The sequence below is a fragment of the Manis javanica genome, chromosome 1 (assembly GCF_040802235.1).
Source record: "Manis javanica isolate MJ-LG chromosome 1, MJ_LKY, whole genome shotgun sequence".
NCBI classification, from domain to species: Eukaryota; Metazoa; Chordata; class Mammalia; order Pholidota; family Manidae; genus Manis; species Manis javanica.
In genome coordinates, this window is record NC_133156.1 from 100,129,728 (window position 1) to 100,154,978 (window position 25,251).

General features: G+C 39.3%; 1 protein-coding gene across 3 annotated transcripts in view; it reads right to left on the reverse strand.

The window, feature by feature from the left end:
• Positions 1 to 25,251, reverse strand: part of NLN (neurolysin) — a 181,968-nt gene that overhangs the window by 82,848 nt on the left and 73,869 nt on the right. For all 3 annotated transcript variants that reach the window (XM_037026144.2, XM_073235642.1, XM_037026145.2), the window contains 6 exons: positions 21,484 to 21,591; positions 19,281 to 19,383; positions 18,504 to 18,664; positions 14,261 to 14,396; positions 13,016 to 13,382; positions 9,316 to 9,517 (listed from right to left, as the gene is read on the reverse strand). In XM_037026144.2, the coding sequence (XP_036882039.2) occupies positions 9,316 to 9,517; positions 13,016 to 13,382; positions 14,261 to 14,396; positions 18,504 to 18,664; positions 19,281 to 19,383; positions 21,484 to 21,591 (1,077 nt within the window). The remainder of the gene's footprint in view (positions 1 to 9,315; positions 9,518 to 13,015; positions 13,383 to 14,260; positions 14,397 to 18,503; positions 18,665 to 19,280; positions 19,384 to 21,483; positions 21,592 to 25,251) is intronic.

Sequence of the window (25,251 nt, forward strand, 5' to 3'; positions counted from 1 at the left end):
TCTGTTCAGTTCCTCTGCCCATTTTTTAATTGGGTTATTAGTTTTTTGTTTGTTGAGGCGTGTGAGCTCTTTATATATTCTGGACGTCAAGCCTTTATCGGATCTGTCATTTTCAAATATATTCTCCCATACTGTAGGGTTCCTTTTTGTTCTATTGATGGTGTCTTTCGCTGTACAGAAGCTTTTCAGCTTAATGTAGTCCCACTTGCTCATTTTTGCTGTTGTTTTCCTTGCCCGGGGAGATATGTTCAAGAAGAGATCACTCATGTTTATGTCTAAGAGGTTTTTGCCTATGTTTTTTTCCACGAGTTTAATGGTTTCATGACTTACATTCAGGTCTTTGATCCATTTTGAGTTTACCTTTGTATATGGGGTTAGACAATGGTCCAGTTTCATTCTCCTACATGTAGCTGTCCAGTTTTGCCAGCACCATCTGTTGAAGAGACTGTCATTTTGCCATTGTATGTCCATGGCTCCTTTATCAAATATTAATTGACCATATATGTTTGGGTTAATTTCTGGGGTCCCTAATCTGTTCCACTGGTCTGTGGCTCTGTTCTTGTGCCAGTACCAAATTGTCTTGATTACTATGGCTTTGTAGTAGAGCTTGAAGTTGGGGAGTGAGATCCCCCCTACTTTATTCTTCTTTTTCAGGATTGCTTTGGCTATTCGGGGTCTTTGGTGTTTCCATATGAATTTTTGAATTATTTGTTCCAATTCATTGAAGAATGTTGCTGGTAATTTGAGAGGGATTGCATCAAATCTGTATATTGCTTTGGGCAGGATGGCCATTTTGACGATATTAATTCTTCCTAGCCAGGAGCATGGGATGAGTTTCCATCTGTTAGTGTCCCCTTTAATTTCTCTTAAGAGTGACTTGTAGTTTTCAGAGTATAAGTCTTTCACTTCTTTGGTTAGGTTTATTCCTAGGTATTTTATTCTTTTTGATGCAATGGTGAATGGAATTGTTTTCCTGATTTCTCTTTCTATTGATTCGTTGTTAGTGTATAGGAAAGCTACAGATTTCTGTGTGTTAATTTTGTATCCTGCAACTTTGCTGTATTCCGATATCAGTTCTAGTAGTTTTGGAGTGGAGTCTTTAGGGTTTTTTATGTACAGTATCATATCATCTGCAAATAGTGACAGTTTAACTTCTTCTTTACCAATCTGGATTCCTTGTATTTCTTTGTTTTGTCTGATTGCCGTGGCTAGGACCTCCAGTACTATGTTGAATAACAGTGGGGAGAGTGGGCATCCCTGTCTGGTTCCCGATCTCAGAGGAAATGCTTTCAGCTTCTTGTTGTTCAGTATAATGCTGGCTGTGGGTTTATCATATATGGCCTTTATTATGTTGAGGTACTTGCCCTCTATTCCCATTTTGCTGAGAGTTTTTATCATGAATGGATGTTGAATTTTGTCAAATGCTTTTTCAGCATCTATGGAGATGATCATGTGGTTTTTGTCTTTCTTTTTGTTGATGTGGTGGATGATGTTGATGGATTTTCGAATGTTGTACCATCCTTGCATCCCTGGGATGAACCCCACTTGGTCATGGTGTATGATCCTTTTGATATACTGTTGAATTCTGTTTGCTAATACTTTATTGAGTATTTTTGCATCTACATTCATCAGGGATATTGCTCTGTAATTTTCTTTTTTGGTGGGGTCTTTGCCTGGTTTTGGTATTAGGGTGATGTTGGCCTCATAGAATGAGTTTGGGAGTATTCCCTCTTCTTCTATTTTGTGGAACACTTTAAGGAGAATGGGTATTATGTCTTCTCTGTGTGTCTAATAAAATTCCGAGGTAAATCCGTCCGGCCCCGGGGTTTTGTTCTTGGGTAGTTTTTTGATTACTGTTTCAATTTCTTTGCTTGTAATCGGTTTGTTTAACTTTTGTGTTTCTTCCTTGGTCAGTCTTGGGAGGTTGTATTTTTCTAGGAAGTTGTCCATTTCTTCTAGGTTTTCCAGCTTGTTGGCATATAGGTTTTCATAGTAGTCTATAATAATTCTTTGTATTTCTGTGGAGTCTGTCGTGATTTTTCCATTCTCATTTCTGATTATGTTGATTTGTGTTGATCTCTTTTTCTCTTAATAAGTTGGGCTAGAGGCTTATCTATTTTGTTTATTTTCTCAAAGAACCAGCTCTTGGTTTCGTTGATTTTTGCTATTGTTTTATTCTTCTCAATTTTGTTTATTTCTTCTCTGATCTTTATTATGTCCCTCCTTCTGCTGACTTTAGGCCTCATTTGTTCTTCTTTTTCCAGTTTCGATAATTGTGATGTTAGACTATTCATTTGGGATTGTTCCTCCTTCTTCAAGTGTGCCTGGATTGCTATATACTTTCCTCTTAAGACTGCTTTCGCTGCATCTCACAGAAGTTGGGGCTTAGTGTTGTTGTTGTCATTTGTTTCTATATATTCCTTGATCTCTATTTTGATTTGTTCATTGATCCATTGATTATTTAGTAGCATGTTGTTAAGCCTCCATGTGTTTGTGAGCCTTTTTGTTTTCTTTGTAGAATTTATTTCTACTTTCATACCCTTGTGGTCTGAAAAATTGGTTGGTAGAATTTCAATATTTTGGAATTTACTGAGGCTCCTTTTGTGACCTAGTATGTGGTCTATTCTGGAGAATGTTCCATGTGCACTTGAGAAGAATGTATATCCTGTTGCTTTTGGATGTAGAGTTCTATAGATGTCTATTAGGTCCATCTGTTCTAGTGTGTTTTTCAGTGCCTGTGTGTCCTTACTTATTTTCTGCCCGGTGGATCTATCCTTTGGGGTGAGTGGTGTGTTGAAGTCTCCTACAATGAATGCATTGCAGTCTATTTCCCTCTTTAGTTCTGTTAGTATTTGCTTCATATATGCTGGTGCTCCTGTATAGGGTGCATATATATTTAGAATGGTTATATCCTCTTGTTGGACTGAGCCCTTTATCATTATGTAGTGTCCTTCTTTATCTCTTGTTACTTTCCTTATTTTGAAGTCTATTTTGTCTGATATTAGTACTGCAACCCCTGCTTTCTTCTCACTGTTGTTTGCCTGAAATATGTTTTTCCATCCCTTGACTTTTAGTCTATGCTTATCTTTGGGTTTAAGGTGAGTTTCTTGTAAGCAGCATATAGATGGGTCTTGCTTTTTTATCCATTCTATTACTCTATGTCTTTTGATTGGTGCATTAAGTCCATTTACATTTAGGGTGCCTATTGAGAGATATGTACTTATTGCCATTGCAGGCTTTAGATTCGTGGTTACCAAAGGTTCAAGGTTAGCTTCTTTAGTATCTTAGTGCCTAACTTAGCTCGCTTATTGAGCTGTTATATACACTGTCTGGAGATTCTTTTCTTCTCTACCTTCTTATTCCTCCTTCTCCATTCTTCATATGTTGTGTGTTTTGTTCTGTGCTCTTTTTAGGGGTGCTCCCATCTAGAGCAGTCCCTGTAGGATGCCCTGTAGAGGTGGTTTGTGGGAAGCAAATTCTCTCAGCTTTTGCTTGTCTGGGAATTGTTTAATCCCGCCATCATATTTAAATGATAGTCGTGCTGGATACAGTATCCTTGGTTCAAGGCCCTTCTGTTTCATTGCATTAAGTATATCATGCCATTCTCTTCTGGCCTGTAGGGTTTCTGTCGAGAAGTCTGATGTTAGCCTGATGGGTTTTCCTTTATAGGTGACCTTTTTCCCTCTAGCTGCCTTTAAAACTCTTTCCTTGTCCTTGATCCTTGCCATTTTAATTACTATGTGTCTTGGTGTTGTCCTCCTTGGATCCTTTCTGTTGGGAGTTCTGTGTAATTCCATGGTCTGTTTGATTATTTCCTCCCCCAGTTTGGGGAAGTTTTCAGCAATTATTTCTTCAAAGAGACTTTCTATCCCTTTTCCTCTTTCTTCTTCTTCTGGTATCCCTATAATATGAATATTATTCCTTTTGTATTGGTCACATATTTCTCTTAGTGTTGTTTCATTCCTGGAGATCCTTTTATCTCTCTCTATGTCAGCTTCTATACGTTCCTGTTCTCTGGCTTCTATTCCTTCAATGGCCTCTTGCATCTTATCCATTCTGCTTATAAATCCTTCCAGGGATTGTTTCACTTCTGTGATCTCCTTCCTGACCTCTGTGATCTCCTTCCGGACTTCATCCCACTGCTCTTGCATTTTTCTCTGCATCTCATCCCACTGCTCTTGCATTTTTCTCTGCATCTCATCCCATTGCTCTTGCATTTTTCTCTGCATCTCCGTCAGCATGTTCATGACTTTTATTTTGAATTCTTTTTCAGGAGGACTGGTTAGGTCTGTCTCCCTCTCAGGTTTTGTCTCTGTGATCTTTGTCTGCCTGTAGTTTTGCCTTTTCATGGTGATAGAGATAGTTTGCAGAGCTGGTACGAGTGACTGCTGGAAGAGCTTCCCTTCTTGTTGGTTTGTGGCCTTTTCCTGGGAGAATAGCGACCTCTAGTGGCTTGTGCTGGGCAGCTGTGCGCAGACAGGGCTTCTGCTTCCTACCCAGTTGCTTTGGGGTTTATCTCTGCTGTTGCTGTGGGCTTGGCCTGGCTGGGGCTGTTCCTCCAAAATGGTGGAGCCCCGTTGAAGGAGGAGCGGCAGGGAGGCTATTTATCTCCGTAAGGGGCCTCTGTGCTCCCTGCTGCCCAGGGGGTTAGAGTGCCCAGAGATCCCCAGATTCCCTGCCTCTGGTCTAAGTGACCTGTCCTGCCCCTTTAAGACTTCCAAAAAGCATTCTCCAAACCAAAACAACAACAGCAGCAATGAGAGAGGGAACAGAAAGGAAGAAAAAAAGGAAAAAACACACGATTTTTTTTTTCTTTTGTCCTCAGGTGCCGGTCCCAGGCACCCGCTCACTGGTCCTGCTGCCCTGTCTCCCTAGCACCAGGGTCCCTGTCCTTTCAAGCTTCCAAAAAGCACCCACCCACCGGTCCCACAGGGAAGGAACGCTCGATATTCTTTGTCCTCAGGTGCTGGTCCCAGGCACCCACTCACCAGTCCCGCCGCCCTGCCTCCCTAGCACTGGGGTCCCTGTCCCTTTAAGGCTTCCAAAAAGCACTCGCCAAAAAGAGAGAAAAAAAAGGGGAAAAACGCGCGATTTCCTCCGTCCTCAGGTGCCGGTCTCAGGCTCCCACCCACCAGTCCCACAGGGAAAAACGCGCGATATTCTTTGTCCTCAGGCACCGGTCCCAGGCACCCGCTCACCAGTCCCGCCGCCCTGCCTCCCTAGCACCGGGGTCCCTCTCCCTTTTAGGCTTCCAAAAAGCACTCGCAAAAAAGAGAAAGAAAAAAAAAGGGGAAAAACGCGCGATTTCCTCTGTCCTCAAGTGCCGGTCTCAGGCACCCGCCCCCCGGTCCTGCAGGGAAAAACGTGGGATATTCTTTGTCCTCAGGCGCCGGTCCCAGGCATCCGCTCACCAGTCCCGCCACCCTGCCTCCCTTGCACCGGGGTCCCTGTCCCTTTAAAGCTTCCAAAAAGCGCTCGACAAAAAGAGAAAAAAAAAGGGAAAAACGCGCGATTTCCTCCGTCCTCAAGCGCCGGTCTCAGGCACCCGCCCGCCGGTCCCGCAGGGAGAAACGCGGGATATTCTTTGTCCTCAGGCGCCGGTCCCAGACACCTGCTCACCAGTCCCGCCACCCTGCTTCCCTAGCAACGGGGGCCCGTCCCTTTAAGGCTTCCAAAAAGCACTTGCCAAAAAAAAACCGCGCCGGTTTCTTTCCACCCGCCGGGAGCCGGGGGGAGGGGCGCTCGGGTCCCGCCGGGCCGGGGCTTATATCTTAACCCCTTCACAAGGCGCTGGGTTCTTGCAGGTGTAGATGTGGTCTGGATGTTGTCCTGTGTCCTGTGGTCTCTATTTTAGGAAGATTTTTCTTTGGTATATTTTCATAGCTCTATGTGTTTTTGGGAGGAGATTTCCACTGCTCTACTCACGCCGCCATCCTCGCTCCGCCTCCACTGTATTTTTTTTTAATTATTATTTTTTATTATCAAAGGCACGTAGCAGTGGTTCAACAGTTCTCCTCCCTCTACTCCCACCCACCCACTGCCCTTCCCCTTGGTAACCACTAGTGACTTTTCAGTGTCTGTAAGTCAAACTCTGTTTTCTTCCTTTTTTTTCCCTTTGCTTTTATATTCCAGAAATAACTGAAATCATATGGTATTTGTCTTTCTCTGCTTGCAGTCATATATATATTATATATTCATATGTAGTTTATACATCTATACACACATTTATATATATTTACATTTCAGTCATGAGTCAAAGTGCTCTAAAATGATACAGTACCAAGAAGATAATTTTCCAGGACTAAAGTGACTATCTCAAAGGATGAAAAATAATATAAGAAATAATGAGAACAGAGTCGTGGAGAACTACATTATGAATATATGGTAAGCATGTGATAATAAGGTTATAAGAGAACTGTGTCTGAAAATAAGAATAGGTATCAAAAACACTGAAAACCCAATCTGAGGAGTACTATTATTTTCATAAATGTGACTAACACACCGAGTTACTTCATTATGAAATCATTAGCTGATAATCAACATCCAGATAAGGAGGAAACTGCTATAACCCGGGAGTTCTTAACTTGGAATTCATTAGGACCTAACTCCACAAAGCTAGTTTCCATGCTCACTAATTATACAATTGGAATTACAAGTAAAAATCTGAGTGGATGAGGGTATGTGCATTTTCCTGGGAAAAATATCCACAGCTTAAATCACATTTTTCATGGAGTCCTCAGAACCAAAACAGTTAAGATCCACTGTTCTGAAGGCAGACCACTGTTTATCTCTATACAAATATATAGCTAGATATTGGATAAACCAAGTAATATCCTGTAACTCTGAAATTAAGAAAAGTATATGACTTTTCTAAGATAGTCATAAAAATACTTCAGAAAAATGGAAACTTAGATTTATCTTAGTTAAAGGAAATGTCAGTCATAGACTAGAAACTGATGGAAAATAAGTATTTAAGGTACCCTTCTGCTGTGAAGATAGACTTTAAAATTACCTAAGAAATACAATTTAGGCAGTTCTGCAAGATTTCCTTTCTTAAATTAAACAGAGGGTAGAAATGGCTAGATCAGCATATCAGGATTTATTTATCTCAATAGATTCACTCTATTCCCCTTTTTTTAAAAAAAGATAAAATGTGGAATCATTAGGAAAATGAAAGAACTAAACAGTTTTTTTAACACAGGTGATAGTAGTATTTTGGAAATGTGAGGGGACATTTTTGGTTATTACGGTGATTAGGGGCTACTCTGAGGGCTGGGAATGCTGGATGCAATCCAGACCTGAACTGTACATGTCAGGACAACGAAAAATTGTCTCATATTCTGCACATTATTCATATGTGCTGCTGGACATTCATATAAATGAAAAAATTTATAAGTGGGCCCAGAAACTAATTCCATTTGACATATTTTTGCAAAGCATTTTTTATACAATTAATTTCTAAGACTCTTACTACCGGGATCAATAATGTAAATCAAAGTAAGATTACTTCTTTATTTGGAAGTTTCCCTAGAGGTGCTAACCATTTTGGAAAATCATGTTACCACTGGTGCTATGGACAGAATGTTTGTGTCCCCTCCAAATCCGTATGTTGAAACCTATCCCCAATTGTGACAGTAGGAGGTGGGGCCTTTGGGAAGTGATTAAATCATGAGGACAGAGTTCTCATGAGTGAGATTAAAGACCTTATAAAAAATATACCAGACAAGTAGTGACTCTGTGGCATTTTACTATACTGATGGACATTGACTGCAATGGGGCATGGGGGGGACTCAATAATATGGGTGAATGTAGTAACCACATTGTTTTTCATGTGAAATCTTCATAAGACTGTATATCAATAATACCTTAATTAAAAAATTAATTAAAAAAAATACCCAGGAGCTTCCTCACCCTTCCCACCATGTGAGGACACAGTGAGAAAGTACTGTCTCTGAACGAGAAAGCAGGTCCTCACTGGACATCGGATCTGCTGGCGCCTTAACCTTGCACTTTCAGGTGCCCGAGCTGTGAGAAATAAATTTCTGTTGTTCATAAGCCACCCAGTCTACGGTATTCTCTTACTGCAGCCCAAACTAAGACAACTGGCAATACCATTTGTGGACTTGAGATGGTAACACAAACCATTAATATCAGTCTGCAGTTTTTGCTGTAGGCTTCAGAGTTACTCACATATAGTGCAAATCTCTGAACTCTTCATTATGTCTTACTACATAGCCGTGCCCACACTACCATTTGAGAAACATAAAAAAAAATATCTCTTATGTTAAGTGAGGACATTACATCAATTAAAAAATTCTCTGTATGGAGAAATGAAGTTAGGGGAAAAGTAGTAAAACCCAAATAAAATATATAGCTTAGTTAGGAATACTATACCAATACTGGCTTCTGGTTGTAACAAAGGCACTACAGTAATCTAAGATATTAACAGTAAGGGAAACAGGATGAGGGGTACACAGGCAATTTCTGTTCTAGCTCTTCAACTTTTTGATAAATCTATTCTAATATAAAAGGTTATTTTTAAAAGTTTACCATTAGAGATGCACAGAGATTTCAGATTTGGCAAACTGTCCACTTCCATTACTATAGGCTTTTTAAACTGTTAGGTTGAACTCCTGAACTAGATAGTTTCATGTCAATTACAGTTAAATATTAGCAAGTTCATATAGCTTATCATAGAAAAGTTCAATCCCAGTTTATTGGACTGTGTAACAAAGCTGAGAATAGATACACTTTTCATTTTCAGGAATAGAAAGAAATGAGTTGCAATCCATTGCATGCACACATCCCTTCCCTTGCAAATTATCCCCATGGTTATACTATATTATCTATGATTTTAATTTGAGCCTAGTAAAGTGTTATAAGATACATATTATTTAAAAAGGAGTAAAGAGTCTGAGATGGTAGAAAATCACTGAACTAAAAAAATCATCAGTAAGTAGAAGAGAAAGATTACAGCATGGTTTATCTGTGAAGTTTATACCAAACTCCTACAGAGAAGAAATTAATTAAAAGGTAAAAACAGAGTATTTGTAACTCTTTCTTAATAACCTTCTTTCCTTTTCCATACGGTGGTGGTCAATGAATCTCTTTCATCGGTGAATCAACCTCTGAGTAAAAATATGGTGTGAAACAGGACACAATAAGAAACATTTTCCATTTTTTGCAGAAGGCCTATGAACAAATTCTTGAACATGTTCAGTTTCTGAAAAAACATGGTTGGGGAGAAACCTGACAGCAGTGGATACAAAAAATTTAGAAAAGCAACTGATAGGTTTACCATAAAAAATCACTCACCTGTGCACAAATCTGATGCATGACATGACCAAATTCATGGAAGTAGGTCCTCACCTCATCGTGCCTCAGGAGAGAGGGGCGACCTGCCAGTGGCTGGGTAAAGTTCACCACAAGGGCGGCCACCGACATCATGCGGCTCCCATCAGGGAGGAGGCAGCCGGGCTGGAGACCAAAGCAGGCTGCGTGGTTGTATTTTCCTTCCCTAAGGAACCAAAAGCAGAGTTGGTGACATAAGAACACTCTTTCCAGCAACAACTGGAGTGGCCTCTCTTGATCATTAAGTGATATTTGATACCAGAAGATGCTTGGAAACATTTAATTCACCTTTTAGAAAGGATATCAACATTTTGTTAAAATAGAAAAACTAAAATGAAAACCCCACTATCACGTCACATGAGTTAGAGCTCCAAGGTTTCTCTTGTTGAGAACTGTAATGCAGAAGTTAAGAATATACACCACACCTAGTCTATAGCAGGACATCCACTTTATTTTAATGAGCTCCTGATTTTCTTCTTCAAAGGCGGAGTCATGAGACACTAAATTGTGTTGAAGCAAATTTGAGATAAAAGATACATTTTGGTTCACTAGGTAGTTTTTCCTTAAAATTAGAACAGATAAAAACCAAATACTAGATAATAAGGTTGTTCCTTCTACCCAAGGAGGGGAGAATCAGTACTGACAATTAAAGGAGCTCCTTTTTCCTTTTTAAACTAGATAGGCCTTTTTGAAACAATACTTTTAGTTAGCCTGAGAAAAAGCATAAATTATACTATAAAGTTGTCTATTCTTAGACAATGCAGTATCATTGGTGGTCTCTCCAAAAGCTGAGGGTCCTTAGACTTTAATCTACGAGTAGGTTTCCTTTTTTTTTTTTTGCTCAGAAGACTAACAGTACCTTAGGTTTAGGGTGGATTTTTTAGTTTTTATTACTACATTTTTTCTCTATTATCTTTTCTAGATGACTCTTATTACTGTTTTTTTCCTGCTGATGCTATTCAAGTTGAAAAAAATAGACTTTTCTCAGTTTTCTATTATAACATATAAAGCTGGGAAAGGCATTGCTCCTATCCCTGCAACAGCATGCTGGATAACCTGCAAAGTCCAACTTTTCCTGAACCCATCAGAAAGCAGAGGTTGAAGGGCAATCAACTAATCTACAGTCTAAGACAGGTGCCTCCAAGGAGAGAGAGGAAGGAAAGGAGCAAGTATTTTTTTTACCTGGGGCAGATACTATAGATGTCAGTAAGAAAACATTTTAATAAATTGCTAAAGGATGATGCTGGAACAGCAAAAATAGGGAACCACTAGAAGCTGCAGACAAGAGAAATGTTGCATGTATTTGCAGGATCTGTAGACCTCACTGGGTGCACATAAAAAGACTTGTGGCAAGGTAAGAGCTGAGAAAGCATTCCTGATGCAGGTCTGGGGGATCGGAGCAGCTGGTGTGGTAAAGGCGTGAAGCTTTGCTGAGATCCCTCTTACCGCTGCCCTAAGAACAAAAGCCTTAAACTTCTAGAGAAAGGACAAAAAACCCTGTTGCCCTAAAAGCACTGGTGAAAAACCCACTATGGCCAGGGCAAGGGAACAGAAAAAAGGAAGGGCGGGTATAGGCCCAGACCTACAGCTGAGTGTGGGGCAGAATCACTGAGCAGGCTGAGGTAAGAGTGAGCAGGGGCATGGGAAGGGAAGACAGGGTTTGGGAGAGAACCCAGGGACCGAGAACCCACTGCTGGTAACTGTGCACTGAATTTGGTAACATTTTAAGCTAGCCAAGCTTCTAGTTGTTCAATGGGTTCACCAGTATTTCTGGAATGATTTCATGTAATTAGGTGGAAATGTGTAACCCGATAAATAGATCTATAGCTCTTACTTTTAACAGGGGAAAACTAACTGAAGAAATCTGGGAAGTGTTTATCCTGTTATATTTTATACTTCTTGGTACATTATGAAAGGCCATAAAAACATTCTTGATTTGAGAACAATACAAGTACTACTGTGTTAGAGAGACAATAGTTGATATACTTGGAGAATTTTAAAAATATCAAAGACTTTCTGCCAATTTTAAAATCAGTGACATTGAGGTTTTCTAATCTTTCCTTTTAAAAAATACACTTGATTTATTTAATTTCAACAGGTTTCTTATTCTGAGACTACATCTTTTTACATTTGATTTATAAAATGATGGTGATTTTTTAAAATGTCCTTATTTGGCAATCTGATGTTGGAACCATCAGAGTTTTGTTTGTGAATCTCAATATCTGATATGAATAAAAACTGAAAGATGATTAAAGAAAAAAAGAAACTGGTCTTTCCTAAACCTACTCCAAATACCCTGTTTTGAGTCGGTTAGACAAAGAATAGAGTTAATCTATCTTACCTTCATGAAGTGAGCCTGTAAGGTGACAGGAAGTGAATAGTAGGTGGGTCAGTACTCTCACAAGAGATCACTCTCTGGTCTCAATATCAGAGTGCTAGTAGCGACAGCTAGATCTTAGAGTACAAAAGAAACCAATTATATTTTGGCAGAGAGATGGCAGGATGGGGTGGCAAGAACTGCTATCTTTGACCCTGGAAAGAGAGTCTGGGGACAGTTACAGGAGGCTCTGATATTTAAGGATTTCCCTTGAAAGAATTCTTGGTTTAAAAATGTATGCTGACATTTTTTCAATTAAAAGTAGACCCATCTATATTTGACAGTGGTTTATTTTCAGGTCATATCAGAAGTGACAGTGAGTCCATAGAGCACTTGGATAAGACAACTCTGCCCACTGTCTGGATGGCCAGTTATTCAGCCTTCTTCCCAGCAGCTACCTGAAGTTACCTAAGGTTTGTGGATTACAAACTCACCTGTGCTAGTGAACTAGGATGAATCTGTAATTTTGTTTGGCCTATTTAGTAAAATGGATTGGTAATGTAAGAGGCTAGCTTTGTTTTAGAAAGCAGTCTAGAGAGAAGGTGATTCAAATCCTTTCATGTCTGATGAAACACTGTGGAGTCCACAGTTACCACAAACTACAGAACAACAATAATAGTATTTTGAATTCTTACCACTGACTGAATACCTAGCCTGGGAGGTTTTCATATACAGTCTAATATACAAAACAATCTGTAAAGGGATCATCAGTCACATGATACAGAGGAGGAAATGAGTCTCTGAGAGGTTGTCTCACTGGCATTCCAACTCAAATTTGACTGCAAAGATTCTGCTCTTCCTATTATCATTGCACTGCCTCTTAGCCACCATCAGGGGAGTAGCCACAGATTTAAAGGATTAGTAGACACATTACCTGAATAATAAACATCTTGGAGGTGAATTTTAAGTTAAGTAAGTGCAGTACACAAACTAGATGATGAAAATGATGATGATAACTGCTAACACGTATTAAGCACTTGCTATATGCTGTGGAGTCTTCTAATTAATGCTTTGCATGTAATTAATCATTTTATCCTTACAACAACCCTATATAGTAGGTAAGATTAGTGTTCCCATTTTATAGGACCTGTAATATAGGTAAGAAAACTGAGGCACAGATCATTAGCTAACTTGCCCAGTAAGTGATGGAGCCAGACATTCTGGCTTCACATCCCACATCTTTAATCCCTTTACTGAGAACCAGACATGAGAACTCTGGAAAGACAAGACTTAATCTGATAGGAGGTTAATCCCTAAGGTCCCTTTCAACGATACGAGCCTCAGTACCTTGGATAGAGGTCCAAGTAGAACTGTCCCAATACTTCTCCTGTCGCTTTATCCTTCACAGTGTACAGTGTAACACTCTGATTCCACACATGAGGGTCTGCCACTTGTTCAAATGAAAGTCCCAGCAACTCCTGGTAGATGCTCAGCAAGCCTTCTGTGACCACTTCGATGGGGAAGTACTCCTTGAGGATCTCTTGGTCTACAGAGTACTTGAGTTCTTCTGTCTGAGTCATGTAATAATGTAGATCCCAGGCATTGATTTTCCCATCATAGTTAAAACCTCTCTCTTCACATTCCTTTTTCTTCAAATTCAGAATAAACTCTCGTTCTGCCTCACCCAGGGGTTTTAGTTTCTGGCTTAAATCATCTGTGAGGGAAATAGGAAAAGTCAATGATCTGTTGCTCTTGGGAGGAAGCCCATTCATACATACTGCCAGGATTTTAGCACAGTGCCTCCTTCTCTGTAGTACTTGATAGAGAGAAACTGGGAGGGAGGGAGGGAAATCAGGGTCTATGGTGATAGTCCTATTGTTCTCTTCAGAGTAATTTATTTAATGGCTCCTCATCCCTTTTCCTTTCAGCACCACCCGAACCAGGCCACAAATTGCTCTCAGCATCTAAAGCTGAAGTTTACCTCAGAGAACTCTGACTCAAGAATTACAGTTCAGAAAACAAAGCACGAGTAAAACTAAACTCAAGTACATGATTGCTCTTTAATAAGGCTGAGATCCTCAGAAAGTCAAGGAAAAGAAATCCGATGTGACCTGTAATTGGTATTACCCAAAACTGCTCAACACCTTCAATAGCCATGGGTTTTGTTTTTCACTGTCCCGTTTCTATGAAGAAGGTCTGTATGGACAGGATAATTCTACTTTTCAGGTGGATATCACAGTTTTCATACTGTGGTTAATTTTGACTATTTCACTTTCTAATTTGTTTAATTTAAAACTGGCATATTCCCATCTGTGTTATCCTCTTGCTACCTGCAGTAACACATTGTCTCACAGGCCTAATCAGAATTACATGGTTTTGCACATGTCCCATGAGTTTTCTCCTTTCTCAGACTGTTGCCTTCCTTCACCTCACTGCTGTATCCCTTACAGAACCAAACACATGATTATCTTTCCTATGTAACAAAAAGAATAAATTCATCGTAAGAGCATATTCATTCAGCAGAATACAGTGACTTAGTCGAAGGAAAAAGAGAAATGGAAAAATACAACTTATGAAAAAGGGATAGCTAACCTAGAAAGGCTGCCACATGGCTGGTACTCTTTGCAGTGTTCACTTCAAGGACGAAGTCGGCATGTGAGCTGTAGCCCAGCAGTTTGGCTACTCGGGCCCGCAGGGGGAGTAGCTGCTGTAGAATTACAGTGTTTTTCTGGTAAGAAATAACAGTAACAAAAGCAAAGGTTAATAATCAATTGCATCTAAAGTGTTAAAGAGAAGAATCCCTATATGTATTTTTAGGTTGGTAAAACTGTCAACTATGTTTAAATCATCTTAATTTCTAACAAATTATTCCATTTTGGTGTTTCAGACTTAAAAAAAAATTCATGATCCAACTTGGTTTCTGAAATAACTGACTTTTTAAAACTCAGGAAACAGTTATGAAGTCTTAATAAAATTTTAGGTACTGTGAGCTTTGAGTGACAATACATTCTTAATGACTGCAATAATTCCACATTTAGTCTCACTGACAGGACTGCACCAAATATTGGTACTTAGGTCTTTTAAAAATTGGGATAAAATATAGATAAGACAAAATTTGCCACTTTATATAACTTCACACCGATCAATACAGCTGTTATAAAGAAAAACAAAATAGTAAGTGTTAATGAAGATGTGGTGAGTTTGGAACCTTTGTGCAATGCTGATGGGAATGCAAAATGGTGCAGCTACTATGGAGAGTGGTATTTTGATTCCCACCTGAATTATACATAATAGAATTACCATATGATCCAGCAATTCCACTTGTGGGTATATATCCCAGAGAAGAGGAATCAGGGACTCAGTTATTTATACCTGTGTTCACTGCAGCATTATATGAATAATAGCCAGTCGCCAATTAGGTGAAGGCAACCTAAATGTCCATCGGTGGATGAATGGATAAAGAAAATGTGATATAAGCATACGATGGAATATTATTGTCTTAAAAGACATTTTGACACGTGCTAAAATATGGGTAAACCTTGAAGACATAATGCAAAGTTAAATAAGCCAGTCACAAACGGTCAAATATTGTATGATTCTACTTATATGAGGTCCCGAGAGTAGTAAAATGCATAGAGACAAAAGTAGAATGGCAGATGCCAGCAGCTAAGGAGAGAGGGGAATGGGGAATCAGTGTTTAATGGGTATAGAGTTGAAGTTGAGAAACATGAAAAAATGTGGAGACACATGGTGGTGATCATTGCACAGCAATGTGAATGTACTTAATATCACAGACCTCTACACTAAAAATGTTTCAGACATTTTTCTCAAACTATTTACAAACATTTTTCTGTATTTTTTTGAACTAAAATACAAGTAATGATATTACCTTATTTTCTTTTTTAAACAATAAAAGGAAAAGTAATCTAGAGAAAGTAAATAAATGTTGAAGTGAAAGAAAAACCACTTCCAGTGATAAATTTTAGACATGTTTCTATGGAAGATCACACACTGAGGTCAGACTATCTGGTTCAAAATGTGGCTCCCCCATTTACTAGCTGTCTGGCCTTTGGGGACTTACTGCTTAATGGTTAACATTAAGCTTAATGAGGCTTAAAGTTAACCTTCTAAGCCTCAGTTTTCTCATCTGTAATATGTGAGCAATAAGAGCAGCTAAGTTACAGGTGGCTATGAAGATTCTAATGAGAATATATTTAAATATATTTGCTGGCACACAAGCAAAAACTACATAATTGCCTGCTAAAACTATAATGGAAACATGGATAAGAGAAACACATAATATAATTCTCCAAGTTCTAAGTTGAGTTTTTCTTTCACCTCTTTCAGTTTTCTTGGCCCTTCCCTTCAGATTGCAATTTTCCCCCCCAATATCTATTCCCCAATTCTTCCTCTGAGTAACAGAACTCTCTGAGCTTTTGCTAGACATGTGGTCACCTGACTACCTTTCTTAGCCTTCCCTAAAGCTCATGTGACCTCGGGATACACAATGGACAACGGACTTTGAATGAAGTGACAAGTGAAATTTTTGGGTTGTTGTTTATAGATGCTTTTCCTGCTAGCTGTGAGCTGAGGATGACAACGACATTGGAAGTCACAATACTGAGGATGGCAGAGCTGACCTCCACCTTTGTTGCAAGGGAAATAAACCTTTTTAAAAAAATTGTGGTAAAATATATATGACATAAAATATGCCATTTTAACCATTTTTAAGTGTACAGTTCAGTGGCACTAATTACATTCACACTTTTGTGCAACCATTAGGACTGTTTTCAATATCCTGAACAGAAAATTGGTAACCAGAAAGCAGTAAGTCACCAGTCTTCCTGGACCCTGGTACCACTAATCCTTTCTGAGGAATGCATGTAACTCCTTACATGAGCTAACTTTTATTTTATATGAGTCACTGCTTTTGTTGGCTTGGTATGTGTAGTTGCTTAACCTATACCCTCATGCCCACAGAGACTGATACTAGATATAGAGTGCCACCACAACAAAAATGTAAAATGTGTAGGAATTGAAGGTGGGGACAGTGACACTAGGCTGGGAAGATGGAGATTCTTATTATACTGCAGATCATATGTGTGAAACTATTGCTTGCTGTAACTTGGAAGGCAGGCCAATTACCTACTGAGTCTTAGTTCTAAGGAAATTGTTTGGGAAAACTAGTAATGTTGGTGTGTGTTGGTATTTGTTGCTTTTAAAAAGACTTACACGAAAGTGATGAGTTCAAGAGAGAATTGGTCACTTTGCAAAGATGGAAGGAAAAGAATTTTACTAGCAGAGGTTCTGTCTGTGACCTACAGTCTGGAGCTTCAGATGGCTGTTACAGCCAATTGCTTTGTACTCATAACATCAGGAAAATAGACTGTCACTCAAGAGTTACTCAACTGTAGAGATTAGTTTGAGAGTACTGCCTTTCTCCTCAAGCCCTGGAGCAGACTCCATTAAATTGAGGAAAAGCAAGATGGACATGATATAGGAGCTAGTATACAAGAAAAGATTTGGTAGATTTAACAACTAAGACCAAAAGTGATATTTGGGTATAGTTATTTTAACATAAATCTGACTGGAAGCAAACAGATAAGAAACCTAAGTTTTTGAGGGAATTTTATTGCTAAAGATATCATAAGCCTTGCCTACAAAAGCTTTTCACTTGCTCCCTAAAGCAACCCTCAGGCTTCAAGCCAGCATCAGCAGGAATCTATACTGGCAGCTGCCCAGGATGTGGTCATGGAGAGTAATGGACAAGAAAGAATTCCCTGCAGGCAAACCCCGGGGCCATGGAGCACGACTGCTTAAGGAATTCCTGCCAGAAAGACCCAGATGAGTCCAATGGACCATCGAAGGAACTCCACCAGAGCACTGAATCCTCACAATTCCAACCAGTTTTTAAAAACTGGTGTGAGCCTGCTATTTTCTCATTATTAGCTTTTCCAAATGGGAATTTTAAATTGGTTATTCTGTCCTATTCTACCACTTATTGTGTGCGTTGGAGGTAAGTGGGCCAGACAACTTGGCTTCCCTTACATAGGCTGCCAGATCATGAGAAGCTACCACTGAGAAGGGCTATGCATCACCCAGAGATCCTGGTCTTTGAGCTCAAGGCAGTAACTGGTTGGGATCTGACATATGGTGAATGGGTTCTGTATGTGGAAAAAAAGGTGCCTACAGTCATTTGAACAGTCACAAAGGCAGCTGTAGTGGAACTGGCTAGTTAACTTTAGGAATCCATTTCTGATTTTTCCTTTTAGTGACAGCATCCCCTTAGCTGAACAATGGCTGCCAACTAAAGACTATTTGCCCTGGCCTCTCCTGCCGTTGGCTATGGCTGTATGACAGAGTCTGTGTCAGTGGGACATATGCCCCACCTCCCCTGCCACTGGCTATGGCCATATGACAGAGTCTGGGTCAGTGGGACATGAATGGAGTTAATGTGTATCTTTTCTAGGTCTCCTTAAAGATGCTTACTCTGTACCTTATTTTTCCTTTTCCCAACAGTGTAGGAAATGGTGACAACTGGAATGGCCTTGGAGGAGAGAAAGATGTGTCTCACCAGCACTGGACTGTCAACTTGGGAGAATACGACTTCTGGTTTATTTACCCGTTCTATTTTTATAATAGCTTACCTGTACCCATACTGAGCAGGTTGCCAACAAGCAAGGAAAAAACTGAGTCTTGTAGGTCTGAGATGTGAGGTGGTATAAGGCTCACACAAATGGGAATATCAATCTGTGAGCTGACTTCGACATGGGTAAGCAAAGCAAAACCTTTTCTTAAAATCTTTCATAAAAACAAAAGAAAACATTTATAGTACCTCTTTGCACCTTGTATTAAAAGCCATTTCCATCTTCTTTCTGGTTTCAGGGATACAGCATTTCTTCATGACAGGAAAATAGTGTGGATATTTTAAAGTAATTTTATACTTGTCATTACCTGTCTTTTCTAAACTGTCAATAAAATCACTAGGAAGAGCACCTGTAAAAAAACATTTTCTCATACATCAATTTTTCCTCTCATTATTGGTATATTTAGCATTGGCATGGTGCCTTTAGGAGGCTCGAGGAATCTTAAAGAGTAACTGAAATTCAAGTAAAATAATGACAATCCTTATAATATCCTTTTGATGTTGCTGGAATGGGGGTGGCAGTTGAGGACAGGTGGCTTAAGAGATGGTAATCCAAAAAATGAACAGGTTTCATGCACTTGTGCAGATGGTATTTTGATGGAGAACAGGCAAAATTAAGCCAAGAAGATCCAGAACAGAATAAGAAGAGACTAGTTTAAGTTATAATGTAGGGGACATTGTGAGGCCAAAAAAATTTCAAGGCACTGAAGGCTGTTAATGCCAGCATAAGTTACCAAGGAAGATTATGAAATCATCTCTGGACTGTCTCTAGAAACTGTATATACTCTTATTAGCCTAAAATGTAGGTGTGGTTTGGTTGTGTTTTCTGTATAATGGGTGGTGGGCTCTGTGGAAGTTACTAGAGCTTTTTTTAAAGAATCCTTTTAACTTTGACTTGGCAAACTGTGAAGTGACATTACTTGCCTAAATCATGTGATTTAATCGAAGAAAATAACAAAATTTTACCAAGTTCAGCCTTGGAAAATACAAGGAAGGTATCATCCTCATTGAGGTTTTTGTTAAAATCAATACATAGCTCACTCATTCTCTTCTTCATTGCTTTAATTTCCTGAAATGAAGATAAAAATACAGGACATTAACAATAACATTTTTCTATCAAGATTGGCTTCTGTGCCCAGCCCTCAGGAAGTATTTTCTTGGATATGTGCTTGATAAGATAGTTCACTGCAGTCTTCTATGTTGTGTTCATGGGTATCTGTATGCAGCAGATACAAAAGGCAATTCAGGTGATTTATGAGAAAGTTGTCATAAATTTTTAAGAACTAAATACATTTAGGAGGTACAGTCAAAGCAGAGTCTGGCACATGGTACTCAACAAATAGTTGCTGAGTGAATGAATGAATCTAGTAGCCTTTTAAAAATTAGCTTTTTTTCTTATCTTTTTAAATTCAAAATTTTAATTGAGTAAATGCATATTTGGTGCTGCAGTAAACCAAGAGATAAGAACTGAAGAATTCTATGGCTGCTTTGGAAAAAGGTTTCTTAGTTTTATAGAGCTTTTTTGCAAAGTAAGGTGACTTACGGTCCCTAATATTTTCATAAAAATTATTAGATGGGAAATCAAAGGAAGTCATAAGAAGGAAATCACAAGAAAAAACATGAAATAATTAACCTGTGCTACTCTTCTAAAAATGCTAGATAATGAAATTTACATAAATTACGTTGTTTCCCAAAGTGTGGCCCTTATCAGAAGACTAGCTCTATATGGGAATTTGTTAGAAATGGAAATTCTTGAGGCCCACACCAAACCATGTGAAACACAAACTCTCAGAGGTTGGGTCCAATAAGGAGAACTTTAGGAAGCCCTCCAGGTAATTGTGATGCACATTAACACTGAGACACGTACCGTAAAGTGTCACCTTTGGACACTTGGCTGTCTCCCCAAATGCCCTGCCATCTCTCCCCGACTCGACAGCAGCCATGTAGCTGGGCTGGGTCTGTCTCTGACTGACTCTGAGGTCCCAGGGGTGTGACTGTGCAGCAGTTAGGCCATCCCATCTGCACTGCAGAAGTGACTGTTCTGGGTAACCCAGGCTTGGCATTCTTCTGCCTAAAGGGATTCAGGATTAGGCACATGCTCCAGTCTGGCTGTTAACATGGAGGACAGGTTTGATGGAAGCTTCTCTATGTCCTTCTGGATGGTGGGATTTTTAGACTGCCAGCCATTTTAATAATAAAAGGAAGCTAGCCTTTGGGTAACACTAACACTAAAGAAGACATAGTAAAGAAATAGAAAAATCAGGTGGCCAAAGACACTGTTGAGCACCTGGAAAAGACTGACACATGAACCCATGATTAAATACATCTCTTCTTTGTTTAAATGGTGTCAACAGGGTTTTGGTAGCTGCAACCAAACACATTCTAGCTAATGCAGTGTTCATGCCCCAAACATGCCCTGACTGAGAAGGAAGGCAAAGGGTCAGTGAGTGAGGTCAGTCACACCTCTCCTGTAACTAGGATGAAGAGGATAGAAAGTGTTCAGAGGGCATTTAGGTGAGAGAATGGTGCCTGTATCTCAGTGGTTCCTTCAGGAATGTCTACCATGCCACCATCATTTGGTTTAGATTTCTTTTAAGCTTGTTTCTAGGTCTACTGGCCAGAACCTGTTAATAAATTATGGGTTATATTTCCTGTCCAAGAAGAATGAGTTAATTCCTTAGCTAAGTTTACTTCTGAAACTAGAAGATCTGACTGATGTTAGAGAAGCACTTCTCAGCAGTTAAGGGAGCATATATTAATCAAACGGTGTTCTACTCCAAAGCGCGGGCTTTAAAACTCCATCAGAAGAATTTTATTACCAGTGCCCTATCTCTGTATGACCAAGGGGGAGAGACTACAAACCACCTATTATGACCTGGGACTAGTTATTAGAATGTAAAATACAGCAGGGAAAATAAGTCCAGCATTCATGAAACAAAGCTTGAACAGAATTAAAGAACAATGAAGTTATCAGTTGCCTGGATTAGCAGGTCACCTTGAGGTTAACAGTAGCTATACGACATAAAAGCACTGACTATCAAACAGATTGTAAATAGATTTGTATTGTGCATTATTTCCCATATACAAACATATGTTTATTTATTTCCTGTTTTTCATTGTATTTTGTTTGTTTTTTTCCCCCCAATAAGAGAAGGAAACATATACTTACATTTTGTACTTGTTCTGGAAGATGGAGCCCATTCCTTTTTCCCATTTTAATGGATTTTTCCAAATATCGTTTGGCTTCAGGTTTTATCTTCCCTAGATCACAGGTTTCCTGAAATCAGAGAGTGTGACAACCATTTCTGTTACAAGAGTGTATATGGGTAAATTATAAACTATGAGGCCAAAGCAAATTTATTCATCATCTCTGTTGGGCTAGGAAGCACAGAGGTGATTATGAGGTAGGCCCTTTTGAAAACCTAATTTCTTTCATGCTCTAGTGAGCTTCTGCTCATTTAAAAGAGAAAATTAAATAAATAATAAGCAGACTTGCTTTGCATCAGAATCAGGTGCCTGTACCACTTGAAAGTGTGATAACAGACACATACGCATCTCCCCATTCTGAGTGCTCTTGATGACCGAGTGGTCTTTTTCACAAAACGTATTCCTTATTACAAAACATCTGGACTTAATTTTCTATCATCTGCTAACCTGGTTCCACTCGAGAGACAGGAATAGAAATAATGGGTACCAATGGAGAGTGGGACTCTTTCGCCAACATACTGAGCAAGGAATGCTGGATAAAATTCACAGCAAAAGGCTTCCAACACTTCTAATATGCCTCACTGTCATTTGGCAAGAGAGTCAAGGGACCACAGCAAGCTACACACGAACAAGCACCTGGGGAAAATGAGTCAGCACTGCACAAAGAGGAAAGTGGGACAGCGCATCTGAATCTGCATGCGGCAACACAAACAGCAGTCATTCCAAGTAACGGAGGGCTCTGGAGGGGGATGGAAAATTCTTGTGGCCACAGCAAGACAACAAAAACACCAGATGTTTCTCCAGAACAGGTAGCAGAATGCACATGGCACATCTGCATGGCTGGTCAGTTCATGGTCCCTGGGAGGAAATGGATTCTATACAGATTCAGCAGGTTTAATGGATTCAGTCTGGTTGAGAGCCAAAGAGGGACTTCTGTCTCTAGAGCCTTAGAGACCTCTCAGCCTCAGAGACCTACCATTGGCTGCACTGTCTCTCCACCAAAGACCTCGGCTGTCCATCCCTGAGCTTTATGTTTTCGCAAATAATTAGATCTTTAAGAGAACAATACTTAGCTTTAGAACCTGCATTTTACATTGTTGGTGCAAGACTCTTGCTGTAATAATTCTGTAATTTTGACATTTTGTTGCAGCAGATAAACAGAGTTGTATTTTGCTTCAGCTGTATTTTAACCTGTTTAGAATTTTGTCCATGGTACTAAAGCATTTGTTGTGCACACATTACTCACAGTTTCCTCTGAGTTTATTTTCAGTGGAGGTAAAGAACGGTTAAGACTCCTTTTTCCATAATAACCTTAAGTCACTGGAGAATTTCTGAGCATGCTGGCATGACTGGAGTTGGAACTCTCTCTAGCTGTTGGCACACACTGGGATCCCAGCAGAAGACGCCTGCAATGGGAAGAAACCCAGAATGGCCAGGGAGATAACTGGGCTGTGGGCTGGTTCCCTCAGAGATGGCCAACAGTTCAAATCACTGTTTATAGGGATGTGATTAACCTGGGCTGAACAAGGCTGGCTTTAGCAGTGACAGGAAGTGTCCTGAGGTATGGAGCATGGCAACAGGAGTTTCCAGTCAATACAATACTGGAAGATGTAAAGCTGCAGAGAATCTAGACAGTAGCTATGGGGAAGGGGGAAAAAATCCTTGGTGAGAAGGGCCTGGCAAGAATGGGTAAGTTTTGAAGGACCTCTGCCAAGTGGGTTGAAATCCAGAGAGAGGGCCTTCCCAGCAAGGCAGTGAGCCAAGACAGAAGCCAGGTGGGTGCTTGAGTTCCTGGGGTCTCCTGGTCACATCCAGCCCTGAGCTTAGGACAGAGGCCCAACACAAAACTCATGGTGTAGATTAGGTAAAACTACCTTACTCCTTAAATAGGTAGTACAAGTGTAACAGAAAGAAGGATGTTCTGAGAAAATCAGTCTTGAATTAGGTCTAATTAAAATATGATGTATTATCTACACTGAAACATTTGACTTACCACAGAAATGACACTTAACAAAAATCTGATTCAATTATAATTAGATGCTCTTTGCCAATCAGACTCTGAGGTATTAGGAAGTCTCCAGAGGTCTCTGGTAGGAGTTAGGTTACACCTAAAATGTTACTTCTAAAGCACACTCCTGTCCCAGAGCTGATCATAATAATATTTCCCCTTTTAAGCTTCAAGCAAGGTCAGAATTACTGTCCAAGGATTTTCTAAGAAGGAATCAGCTGACATTTCTAGACAGTTCTGTACTTACACCTTCCTTCTTGACAAGAATTTAAACCTCTTGAATCTGAAACAGTCTGTGGGCTTAGGGTAAAGTTTCTCCTCTTTAGGGTGGGCAAGGGAAGGGACTAAATATCTCTGAAATAATCTACAATCTTATATAATCTAGCAGAATGGCTCTTACTTTTATCCTTGTGGTGACAAGAATTAGTTTCCCCCTAACTTCTTCCTGTAACAAAGAGCTCTTGTATAAAAGCACGAATGGAAGTGCACACACACACACACACACACACACACCCCTTATGTTAGCTTGTATACTCATTTTACAGATAAGAAAACTGAGGTTAAGTGATCTTCCCAAGATCATATACTATTTAGTGGTGAAATTGGGATAGAAATAACCAAGTTCTTAGTTTAGTACTTTACCATCCTTAAATCATTATCTTTAAAATTTCATAGTAAAAATTTTTTTCTTAATTTCTCTCAAATCCTCTCCACCTTTTGTCCCATAACTTTGTTTTTTTCTTAATAAGAACTTCCCATTTCCAGTTTTTAAAATATGTAAATACAAATTATTTCAGTAGGGTTTTCTCAATTGTGTATTCAAAGTAGAAATTACAATGTTGAAAGTACTCTACAGATTAGTAAGATACTATATTCCTCTGATTATCATTTAGAAAAACTGATTAAAAAACTTTTAGTATGCTGATTCATAAGTTTTGATGTACTAAAGAAATATAATAAGGCAACAAATTACAATACAGAGCGTACTGCAAAAGCTAAAACAGAAAAATAGAGATGTAAACTTATTTAATTAAATGTGTTATATTTGCAGTTTCATTCTTTTTTTTCCTGCCTTTTTGTTTTTTCAGTCGGTTGCATTCACTGTTAGGCGTTTATCCTACCATGGTGAAGAGGACAGGAGGGCTGCGGAAAGGCTTGCGTGCTGACCACTAATTCAATGCACCATCACAAGATGCACTGCCTTGGTGTCGCCATGGGGACTGGGGAAGCACACTGCATGAAGACACATTTCAACTGGGGCTAGCTCAGTTCCATTCAACACATTTCCTGAGCTCCTATTTATGCCAGGCACCAGGGAAACAAAGATGAATATCCTCAAGGAGCTTTTATGATATGAAAGAGAAAAAGATATTATGTCCAATGTCAATATTATGTAGTGAGTGAAAAGAGAGGTAAGTACTTGGAAAGCACAAAATATTGGTGCCTGCCAGTTGGGGGTGAGAATTTAATAATGTGTGAAACTGCTGAACCACTGTGTTGTATACCTGAAACCAATGCAATGTTGTATATCAATGATACTATAATAAAACAAAAAATTAGGGCAATGAAGGCATAGTAGTTGATGTTTTATATGGGGTCTCTAGCTTTTAAGAGCCTAACAAAGTTACAAGTTTCAGTAATATTGATTATGACCAATGACTAGACAATATATATTATAATGTAACATATTTATATAATATATTTACTATTATTAAAAATATG